General features: G+C 41.2%; 1 protein-coding gene across 1 annotated transcript; it reads left to right on the forward strand.

Annotated features, from left to right (window-relative positions):
* The first annotated feature begins 414 nt into the window (after positions 1-414).
* LOC117501052 (interferon-inducible GTPase 1-like) lies at positions 415-11,227 on the forward strand. Its single transcript, XM_034159853.1, has 2 exons — positions 415-442; positions 10,692-11,227. The coding sequence occupies exons 1-2, from the start codon at positions 415-417 to the stop codon at positions 11,225-11,227; spliced, it is 564 nt and encodes a 187-aa protein (XP_034015744.1).
* The last annotated feature ends 252 nt before the right edge of the window (positions 11,228-11,479 follow it).

Raw genomic sequence — 11,479 nt, forward strand, 5'->3', positions numbered from 1 at the left:
CTCTTGCTCCGAGGCCACCAGCTGGGGAAGATCTCTCAGAAGTTCAGCCGCACAGGCACGATCACAGTCCACAGCACCGTAGAGAGTGGAATAGAAGTCCATAGCATGTCTCTGCATCTCCGCTGAATCACTCGTCACCCGTCCATCAGGAAGGCAAAGACAGGTCATTTCTTTCTGATGAGAGGTCTTCTTCTCCAGTTTGAAGAAGAAACTGGGTGCATCCATGTCCTTGATGTTTGCAACGTGAGCCCTCACCATCACCCTCCTCAGCCATTCCTGTAACAGGGCACCCAGCTCCACCCTCTTTCCCTGCAGTAGACCACGCTGGTCAGGCACCCCAGCTGTATGTAGGTTGGCCTGAATGTCCATAATGTCCTTCTTGAGTTTTGCCATGGCTGCCTTAGATTTTAGTGGATGGAGCGTAAAGAGGAGAAGCCTGCAGGTAAGAATCATTCAGATAAGCCCCACTTTCAACAAACTGAGCAGAGAAATGCTCCTCCGACAGAAAAACCACCATGGCTCTGTTCATCCTGGATGCAAACATTAAGTTCTCATGTCCAACCTGTTCACTCACAGCCAGGAGGACATCCTCCACAGACACAGCCGGGTCAGGGACCACCCTCACCCTGTGACGGAGCAAGAGGGCTAGCACTGGCCCAGACGCCATCTGCGCCAAAACCCACCACAAAAACCACACAAAACCACATGCAAACCTGTCCAACCAATAAAAAACAGCCAACAAACAAACCAAAAATTAACAAAAACCACAGAAAAGTAGGAAAAATGCCACCTCACCTGAACTGCGTCACACTCTCACCCACGACTCTCACATGCGCCCAAACTCCCAGCATGCAACACATAGAGAGAGAGGGGGGGAGAGAGAGAGAGAGAGAAAAGGACTGATGAAACTAAAATTGAGTTATTTGGACGTAACAAGGGGCAGTATGCATGGTGGAAAAAGAACACAGCATTCCAAGAAAAACACTTTCTATCTACAGTAAAATTTGGAGGTGGTTCCATCATGCTGTGTGGCTGTGTGACCAGTGCAGGTACTGGGAATGTTGTTAAAGTTGAGGATCACATGGAGTCCAGTCAGCAGATTCTTGAGAACAATGTTCAAGAATCAGTGACAAAGTTGAAGTTGCTGGATCTTTCAATAAGACAACGGCCCTAAACACTGCTCAAAATCTACTAAGGCATTCATGCAGAGAAACAATTATAATGTTCTGGAATGGCCATCTCAGTCCACAGACCTGAATATTATTGAAAATCTGTGGTGTGATTTTAAGCGGGCTGTCCATGCTCAGAAACCAACAAACCTGAGATATTTTGTAAAGAAGAATGGTCCAAAATACCTTCAACCAGAATCCAGACTCTCATTGAAAGCTATAGGAAGCGTTTAGAGCAGGGGTGCCCCAGTTCAGTCCTCGAGATCTACCTTCCTGACACTCCGAGTTGTCTCCTTGTTCCAACACACCTGAATCCAGTGAAAGACTCGTTAGCAGCCTTTTAATGAGTCTTTCATTAGATTTATGTCCAGTTCATTGGATTTATGTCCAGTTTAGAGGCTGTTATTTCTGCAACAGGAGGATCTACTAAATATTGATGTATTTTTTCTGTTGGGGTGCCCAAATTTATGCACCTGCCTAATTTTGTTTAAAGAATTATTGCACACTTTCTGTAAATACTATAAACTTCATTTCACTTCTCAAATATCAGTGTGTTTGTCTGCTATATGATATATTTAACTGAAATTGCTGATCCAAACAACCAATGATTTATAAAGGAAAATCATGGAAATCATCAGGGGTGCCCAAACTTTTACATACAACTATATGTATATGTAGCAGACATGAATGAGCAAAACTCTTCAGCATCTCACCATGTCATTGAGGTCCTTCAGACTGTTTTTTGAGCAAATGCTTCAGGGGCGCATTAGCATGGCTAAAACCTTTCAGTTTCCGTGGTGCTCCACCCACCCCCAGACACCCAGCCTTTTTAAGCATTTTTCTTTATTTGCCTTTCATCCTCCCCAGACCCCCTTATTACAGTCCTCTTAACCCCCTGCCACCTTAAGTATTTTTTAATGTAGATGTAAATTAATATTCAAAGTTTTCAGCTAAATCAAATCAAATTAAATCAATTTTATTTATATAGCGCCAAATCACAACAAACAGTTGCCCCAAGGCACTTTATATTGTAAGGCAAGGCCATACAATAATTATGGAAAAACCCCAACGGTCAAAACGACCCCCTGTGAGCAAGCACTTGGCAACAGTGGGAAGGAAAAACTCCCTTTTAACAGGAAGAAACCTCCAGCAGAACCAGGCTCAGGGAGGGGCAGTCTTCTGCTGGGACTGGTTGGGGCTGAGGGAGAGAACCAGGAAAAAGACATGCTGTGGAGGGGAGCAGAGATCAATCACTAATGATTAAATGCAGAGTGGTGCATACAGAGCAAAAAGAGAAAGAAACACTCAGTGCATCATGGGAACCCCCCAGCAGTCTAAGTCTATAGCAGCATAACTAAGGGATGGTTCAGGGTCACCTGATCCAGCCCTAACTATAAGCTTTAGCAAAAAGGAAAGTTTTAAGTCTAATCTTAAAAGTAGAGAGGGTGTCTGTCTCCCTGATCTGAATTGGGAGCTGGTTCCACAGGAGAGGAGCCTGAAAGCTGAAGGCTCTGCCTCCCATTCTACTCTTACAAACCCTAGGAACTACAAGTAAGCCTGCAGTCTGAGAGCGAAGCGCTCTATTGGGGTGATATGGTACTACGAGGTCCCTAAGATAAGATGGGACCTGATTATTCAAAACCTTATAAGTAAGAAGAAGAATTTTAAATTCTATTCTAGAATTAACAGGAAGCCAATGAAGAGAGGCCAATATGGGTGAGATATGCTCTCTCCTTCCAGTCCCTGTCAGTACTCTAGCTGCAGCATTTTGAATTAACTGAAGGCTTTTCAGGGAACTTTTAGGACAACCTGATAATAATGAATTACAATAGTCCAGCCTAGAGGAAATAAATGCATGAATTAGTTTTTTCAGCATCACTCTGAGACAAGACCTTTCTAATTTTAGAGATATTGCGCAAATGCAAAAACGCAGTCCTACATATTTGTTTAATATGCACATTGAATGACATATCCTGATCAAAAATGACTCCAAGATTTCTCACAGTATTACTAGAGGTCAGGGTAAGGCCATCCAGAGTAAGGATCTGTTTAGACACCATGTTTCTAAGATTTGTGGGGCCAAGTACAATAACTTCAGTTTTATCTGAGTTTAAAAGCAGGAAATTAGAGATCATCCATGTCTTTATGTCTGTAAGACAATCCTGCAATTTAGCTGCCTAAGGGAAACATGTATAAAGTGAATAAAATTGGTCCTAGCACAGAAACTTGTGGAACTCCATAATTAACCTTAGTCTGTGAAGAAGATTCCCCATTTACATGAACAAATTGTAATCTATTAGATAAATATGATTCAAACCACCGCAGTGCAGTGCCTTTAATACCTATGGCATGCTCTAATCTCTGTAATAAAATTTTATGGTCAACAGTATCAAAAGCAGCACTGAGGTCTAACAGAACAAGCACAGAAATTAGTCCACTGTCTGAGGCCATAAGAAGATCATTTGTAACCTTCACTAATGCTGTTTCTGTACTATGATGAATTCTAAAACCTGACTGAAACTCTTCAAATAGACCATTCCTCTGCAGATGATCAGTTAGCTGTTTTACAACTACCCTTTCAAGAATTTTTGAGAGAAAAGGAAGGTTGGAGATTGGCCTATAATTAGCTAAGATAGCTGGGTCAAGTGATGGCTTTTTAAGTAATGGTTTAATTACTGCCACCTTAAAAGCATGTGGTACATAGCCAACTAATAAAGATAGATTGATCATATTTAAGATTGAAGTATTAATTAATGGTAGGGCTTCCTTGAGCAGCCTGGTAGGAAGAGGTCTAATAGACATGTTGATGGTTTGGAGGAAGTAACTGTAAGTGACTCTTTGTCAGCCTGGCTACAGTGCTGAAAAGAAACCTGGGGTTGTTCTTATTTTCTTCAATTAGTGATGAGTAGTAAGATGTCCTAGCTTTACGGAGGGCTTTTTTATAGAGCAACAGACTCTTTTTCCCAGGCTAAGTGAAGATCTTCTAAATTAGTAAGACGCCATTTCCTCTCCAATTTACGGGTTATCTGCTTTAAGCTGCGAGTTTGTGAGTTATACCACGGAGTCAGGCACTTCTGATTTAAGGCTCTCTTTTCAGAGGAGCTACAGCATCCAAAGTTGTCTTCAATGAGGATGTAAAACTATTGACGAGATACTCTATCTCACTTACAGAGTTTAGGTAGCTACTCTGCCCTGTGTTGGTATATGGCATTAGAGAACATAAAGAAGGAATCATATCCTTAACCTAGTTACAGCGCTTTCTGAAAGACTTCTAGTGTAATGAAACTTATTACCCACTGCTGGGTAGTCCATCAGAGTAAATGTAAATGTTATTAAGAAATGATCAGACATAAGGGCGTTTTCAGGGAATACTGTTAAGTCTTCAATTTCCATACCATAAGTCAAAACAAGATCTAAGATATGATTAAAGTGGTGGGTGGACTCATTTACATTTTGAGCAAGCCAATTGAGTCTAATAATAGATTAAATGCAGTGTTGAGGCTGTCATTCTCAGCATCTGTGTGGATGTTAAAATCGCCCACTATAATTATCTTATCTGAGCTAAGCACTAAGTCAGATAAAAGGTCTGAAAATTCACAGAGAAACTCACAGTAATGACCAGGTGGACGATAGATAATAACAAATAAAACTGTTTTTTGGGGACTTCCAATTTGGATGGACAAGACTAAGAGTCAAGCTTTCAAATGAATTAAAGCTCTGTCTGGGTTTTTGATTAATTAATAAGCTGGAATGGAAGATTGCTGCTAATCCTCCGCCTCGGCCCGTGCTACGAGCGTTCTGGCAGTTAGTGTGACTCGGGGGTGTTGACTCATTTAAACTAACATATTCATCCTGCTGTAATCAGGTTTCTGTAAGGCAGAATAAATCAATATGTTGATCATTTATTATATCATTACAAACAGGGACTTAGAAGAGAGAGATCTAATGTTTAATAGACCATATTTAACTGTTTTAGTCTGTGGTGCAGTTGAAGGTGCTATATTATTTTTTCTTTTTGAATTTTTATGCTTAAATAGATTTTTACTGGTTATTGGTAGTCTGGGAGCAGGCACCGTCTCTACAGGGATGGGGTAATGAGGGGATGGCAGGGGGAGAGAAGCTGCAGAGAGGTGTGTAAGACTACAACTCTGCTTCCTGGTCCCAACCCTGGATAGTCATGGTTTGGAGGATTTAATAAAATTGGCCAGATTTCTAGAAATGAGAGCTGCTCCATCCAAAGTGGGATGGATGCCGTCTCTCCTAACAAGACCAGGTTTTCCCCAGAAGCTTTGCCAATTATCTATGAAGCCCACCTCATTTTTTGGACACCACTCAGACCAGACAGCAATTCAAGGAGAACATGCGGCTAAACATGTCACTCCCGGTCCGATTGGGGAGGGGCCCAGAGAAACTACAGAGTCCGACATTGTTTTTGCAAAGTTACACACCGATTCAATGTTAATTTTTAGTGATCTCCGATTGGCGTAACCGGGTGTCATTACTGCCGACGTGAATTACAATCTTACCAAATTTACGCTTAGCCTTAGCCAGCAGTTTCAAATTTCCTTCAATGTCGCCTGCTCTGGCCCCGGAAGACAATTGACTATGGTTGCTGGTGTCGCTAACTTCACATTTCTCAAAACAGAGTTGCCAATAACCAGAGTTTGATCCTCGGCGGGTGTGTCGCCGAGTGGGGAAAAACGGTTAGAAATGTGAACGGGTTGGCGGTGTACACGGGGCTTCTGTTTAGGGCTACGCTTCCTCCTCACAGTCACCCAGTCGGCCTGCTTTCCCGGCTGCTCGGATCTGCCAGAGGGAAACTAACGGCGGCTAAGCTACCTTGGTCCACCCCGACTACAGGGGCCTGGCTGAATTTTCCACGGTGCGGAGCCGAGTCTCCAATTCGCCCAGCCTGGCCTCCAAAGCTATGAATAAGCTACACTTATTACAAGTACCATTACTGCTAAAGGAGGCTGAGGAATAACTAAACATTTCACACCCAGAGCAGAAAAGTGGAGGAGAGACAGGAGAAGCCGCCATGCTAAACCAGCTAAGAGCTAGTAGCTGCGCTAAGCTAGCGGATTCCTAAAAACACACGAAGTGAATAATGTGTAATAATTTAGAGGTGATTCAGCAGAGGGAGTGCTTTAGTTAAGGCACGTGAAGATTACACTGTGAAACAAATCGTTACGTAGGTAACTAGATCAATCTAACTGCGCAGATTAAACAGCTAACAGATACAGAAAAACACCGCTGTGCTCCGGAACAGGAAGTGATACAATACCGCAGTGAGAGCCAACCACCAGTAGAGGCAAGCTAGTTGACAGCAGGGCTGGAAAATATGGCCAAATTATCACATCCTGACATTGTCACATCAATATGATAAACGATATGACTATGATTTCACACTAAGTTGTAGCAACAGTGAAAATTAAACAAAACAGTAATAATACCACACTCATTTTGCATTCATCATAAGGTTACAATACTGTGCCCTCAAAAAGTATTGGAACACTTGGTATTTCACACATTTTAATTTGTTTATGCCATTTCAAATACAAGAAATACAAAAAAAAACAAAGAATAAAAATTTCTAAAATTATCTTCCTCAAACTCAACTGAAAGCAAATCTCTAAAACTTGATAAAACCTGTAAATAATAATCAGTTTTATTGCCAGTTTTCTTTAGACAAGTCAGGGGATGGAAACATGAACATTTCCAAGGAAATGACACAATCGACAGGCGTGAAAAAGTTCACGCATGGGCACGAAGGTTCAAGGTTTGCTCATGCAAAAGCACACGTGATTCAAATCCATCAGGTTTTTGCAAAAAATAAAAAGGTCCGATACTTTTCTAACAGACCTCATAAGACAGCCTGAATTAAAGAGAAATGTCTCTTTTACCAACCTGGACCTCATTTCTGGCATAAAATACGTTGTTACTCACCAATATAACTTTGGTGTCATTTTAGTTCATGGTTCAAACAAGGTGTTCAGTTCAAATCTGAGGCAAACATTTTTCTTCTTCTGCTCAGGTAGATTTGAACTTTTTGTGGTACACAGCACCAACTACTGGACAGGAGGAACCTAGCAGTCAATGTGACTCTCTGATTTCAAAATGTAGCTCTTTTCAACCAGACGTGTGGTGCCGTGACATGTTAATCATCTGTGTCCAATCAGATTTTAGGGGAGTCCAGCGCAACCCTGGCCTCTGCCCTAGCTCCACCCATGCCAAGAAGTGTTCAACATTTGACATTTCCTGTTTCACTCTGGACCCCAAATTTGGCACTTCCTGTTTCAGTGTAAACTTGCCACTGAGTTCCCACGAGTTTCCATGAGACTCCCTGTACCAAGAGCGAACTTTGTGTGTCACTTCACTCGTATGAATTTAAACTTGTGTGCAGTATGTACACATAAATTATGTGCTGTATCTTGATCTCTATTTGTGGTTAGTGTTGAGATCTTGATGGTTATTTTGTGGTGAGTAGTGACCCTGGTTTACACCTTTGATGTAGTGGGGGTAAAGATAGACTTGGAAGTGCACCCTAGGTCCTAAAACCTCAAGATCTGTGATGAAAGGGTTCATTGTGTTGTAGCCAGCATCAAACACATGGGTTTTGCAGAACTGCATCACCACCACTACACACTGGTCAGTTCAACTTGATTTCCCTTCACAAAGATGTTTACATACAGAAATCCACATGTGGATTACCATGACATTTAAATATTTGATTTTATGATGTGTGAAGATTTCCTAGAATGATACGGTACATATATACTATATATGTATATATATATATATATATATATATATATATAATATATATATATATATATACAGTGAGGAACATAAGTATTTGAACACCCTGCGATTTTGCAAGTTCTCCCACTTACAAATCATGGAGGGGTCTGAAATTTTCATCTTAGGTGCATGTCCACTGTGAGAGACATAATCTAAAAAATAAAAAAAAAATCCGGAAATCACAATGTATGATTTTTAATAATTTATTTGTATGTTACTGCTGCAAATAAGTATTTGAACACCTACCAACCAGCAAGAATTCTGGCTCTCACAGACCTGTTAATTTTTCTTTAAGAAGCCCTCTTATTCTGCACTCTTTACCTGTATTAATTAGACCTGTTGAACTTGTTACCTGTATAAAAGACATCTGTTCACACACTCAATCAATCACACTCCAACCTGTCCACCATAGCCAAGACCAAAGAGCTGTCTAAGGACACCAGGGACAAAACTGTAGACCTGCACAAGGCTGGGATGGACTACAAGACAACAGGCAAGCAACTTGGTAGAAGACAACAACTGTTATGATTATTTATTAGAAAGTGAAAGAAACACAAGATGACTGTCACTCTCCCCCGGTCTGGGATTCCATGCAAGATCTCACTTTGTGGGGTAAGGATGATTCTGAGAAAGCTCAGAACTACACAGGAGGACCTGGTCAATGGCCTGAAGAGAGCTGGGACCACAGTCACAAACATTACATTAGTAACACATGATGCTGTCATGGTTTAAAATCCTGCAGGGCAGCAAGGTCCCCCTGATCAAGCCAGCACATGTCCAAGCCCGTTTGAAGTTCACCAGTGACCATCTGGATGATCCAGAGGAGGCATGAGAGAAGGTCATGTGGTCAGATGAGACCAGAATAGAGCTTTTTGGAATCAGCTCCACTTACCATGATTAGAGGATGAGAACAACCCCAAGAAAACTATCCCAACTGTGAAGCATGGGGTGGAAACATCATACTCTGGGGGTGCTCTTCTGCAAAGGGGACAGGACGACTGCATTGTATTGAAGGGAGGATGGATGGGGTCATGTATTGTAAGATTTTGGCAAACAACCTCCTTCTCTCAGTAAGAGCACTGAAGATGGGTCATGGTTGGGTCTTCCAGCATGACAATGACCCCCAACACACAGTCAGGGCAACTAAGGAAGGACTCCGTAAGAGGCGTTTCAAGGTCCTGGAGTGGCCTGTCCAGTCTCCAGACCTGAACTCAATAGAAAATCTTTGGAGGGAGCTGAAACTCTAAACCTGAAAGATAAAAAAGACACCTGAAAAGACACCTGTTCACACACTCAATCAATCACACTCCAACCTGTCCACCATAGCCAAGACCAAAGAGCTTTCTAAGGACACCAGGTCCTAAGGTCTAAGGTCAGTCTCCCTTGTTCTGGGATTCCATGCAAGATCTCACTTGTGGGGTAAGGATGATTCTGAGAAAGCTCAGAACTACACAGGAGGACCTGGTCAATGACCTGAAGAGAGCTGGGACCACAGTCACAAAGATTACATTAGTAACACATGATGCTGTCATGGTTTAAAATCCTGCAGGGCAGCAAGGTCCCCCAGCTCAAGCCAGCACATGTCCAGGCCCGTTTGAAGTTCACCAGTGAACATCTGGATGATCCAAAGGAGGCATGGGAGAAGGTCATGTGGTCAGATGAGACCAGAATAGAACTTTTTGGAATCAACTCCACTTACCATGTTTAGAGGATGAGAACAACCCCAAGAAAACCATCCCAACCGTGAAGCATGGGCATGGAAACATCATACTCTGGGGGTGCTCTTCTGCAAAGGGGACAGGACGACTGCACCGTATTAAGATTATGTCTCTCACAGTGGACATGCACCTAAGATGAAAATTTCAGTCCCCTCCATGATTTGTAAGTGGGAGAACTTGCAAAACTGCAGGGTGTTCAAATACTTATTTCCTCACTGTACAGCCATATTTATCTTTTAAAATTTAGCAATGTAAATCCTGTTGAAAACCGGTTGAAATGTGAGCATTTATTCATACTTTCACTTTTAAACCTGTTTCACATATTTTCACCACCAGTAAATCCCCCCCCCCCCCCCCTTTTTTAAAGGTCTGTTCAATGTTAAAAGGTTCTCTTTTGGAGGTCTTAATGACCATAACATTTTTTGTTAAAACTAGAACACAAATTTAACACTGAAACATCATTCTGCTGTTGAGACACAACAAATATTACATACTCAGTCATAATAGTTTCTAAAGGACAAAAAAACAAAACAAAAAAAAAACAAACAAAAAAAAACACAAGGATGTAACACATTTAAGCAACAATTTACAATTTAAATACAATGTGAACAATGGCTGATTTGCCCTTTAGGGATAAATAGTTTTCCTGAGTATTAAATCTTTACATAAAGTTACCAAGAAATAACAGTTGCAATTTAAAAAAATTTAAAAGTGCTGCTCATTTATGTGAAAGTCACACACCAAGTTCTGCAGAAAATTTGTTTTCTTCAAAACTTGCTGCACTTATATAACAGAAGCATAAAATTCTAATGAAATTAACACACAAACTTACGAATCCTTTACTTTCTTCAGGTTTAAGTCGTTATCCCTCCCTGCAAATTAGCAGAATTATTAATTAATTGATCCACATAAAAAATAATAATAATTTTGCTATATTGTTGACCCGAGATCAACTTTTACTCCCAATAAAAAGTAATAATAATACTTTTTTTTTTCTCCCCAGGTTTCCAGGCTCACCATGGACATCCGAGAAACATTCAAAGAGATCAAAGCTGCAATGGAGGAAAGTCCTGCTGCAGGAGCTGCAAAGGTCCAAGAGCTTCTCGAAAAGCAGATAATATTCCACTAAATATTGGTGTCACAGGAGAAACAGGTGCTGGTAAATCCACTTTCATTAATGCCTTCAGAGGTCTGAAAAACACAGATGAGGGAGCTGCTCCTGTTGACTGTACTGAAACCACCATGGAGGTTCAACAATACCCTCATCCAAACTACCCAAATGTCATATTATGGGACATGCCTGGTCTAGGCAGCATGACCTTTCAAGCTAATGAGTACCTGAAGAAAGTCAATTTTGAAATATTTGATTTTTTCGTCATCATCTCAGCTGATCGATTCAGAGAGCATGACATGAAGCTCGCTTTGGAGATTCAGAAGATGAACAAAAAGTTCTACTTTGTTCGTTCAAAGATTGACCACAGCTTACGTGATGCGAGAGATGATGAAAAAGACTTCAACAAACAAAGGACTTCTGAGTAAAATCAGAGAAAACTGTGTTCAAAGTAAGTAGGACCAAACATTAATGTCATGATTTGCTAAGATCTCAGATAATGGCAGTTAAATAGTGTGTGGGTAATCCAAACATTTGTGTGATGAGGTGGAGACAGTTTATGTCAGTGATTTTCTTTGACAAACCACAACTGATAGCAAGTAATAAAATCATCCATCCATTTTCTTCCGCTTTATCCGGAGTCGGGTCGCGGGGGCAGCAGCTCAAGCAAAGCCGCCCAG

The sequence above is a fragment of the Thalassophryne amazonica genome, chromosome 19 (genome assembly GCF_902500255.1).
Source record: "Thalassophryne amazonica chromosome 19, fThaAma1.1, whole genome shotgun sequence".
Classification (NCBI taxonomy): domain Eukaryota; kingdom Metazoa; phylum Chordata; class Actinopteri; order Batrachoidiformes; family Batrachoididae; genus Thalassophryne; species Thalassophryne amazonica.

Coding starts and splice junctions, on each gene's coding strand:
- LOC117501052 (XM_034159853.1), top strand. CDS start 415: ATGGAGCGTAAAGAGGAGAAGCCTGCAG. Junction 443..10,691: donor TAAAGAGGAGAAGCCTGCAG/GTAAGAATCATT, acceptor TTTTCTCCCCAG/GTTTCCAGGCTCACCATGGA.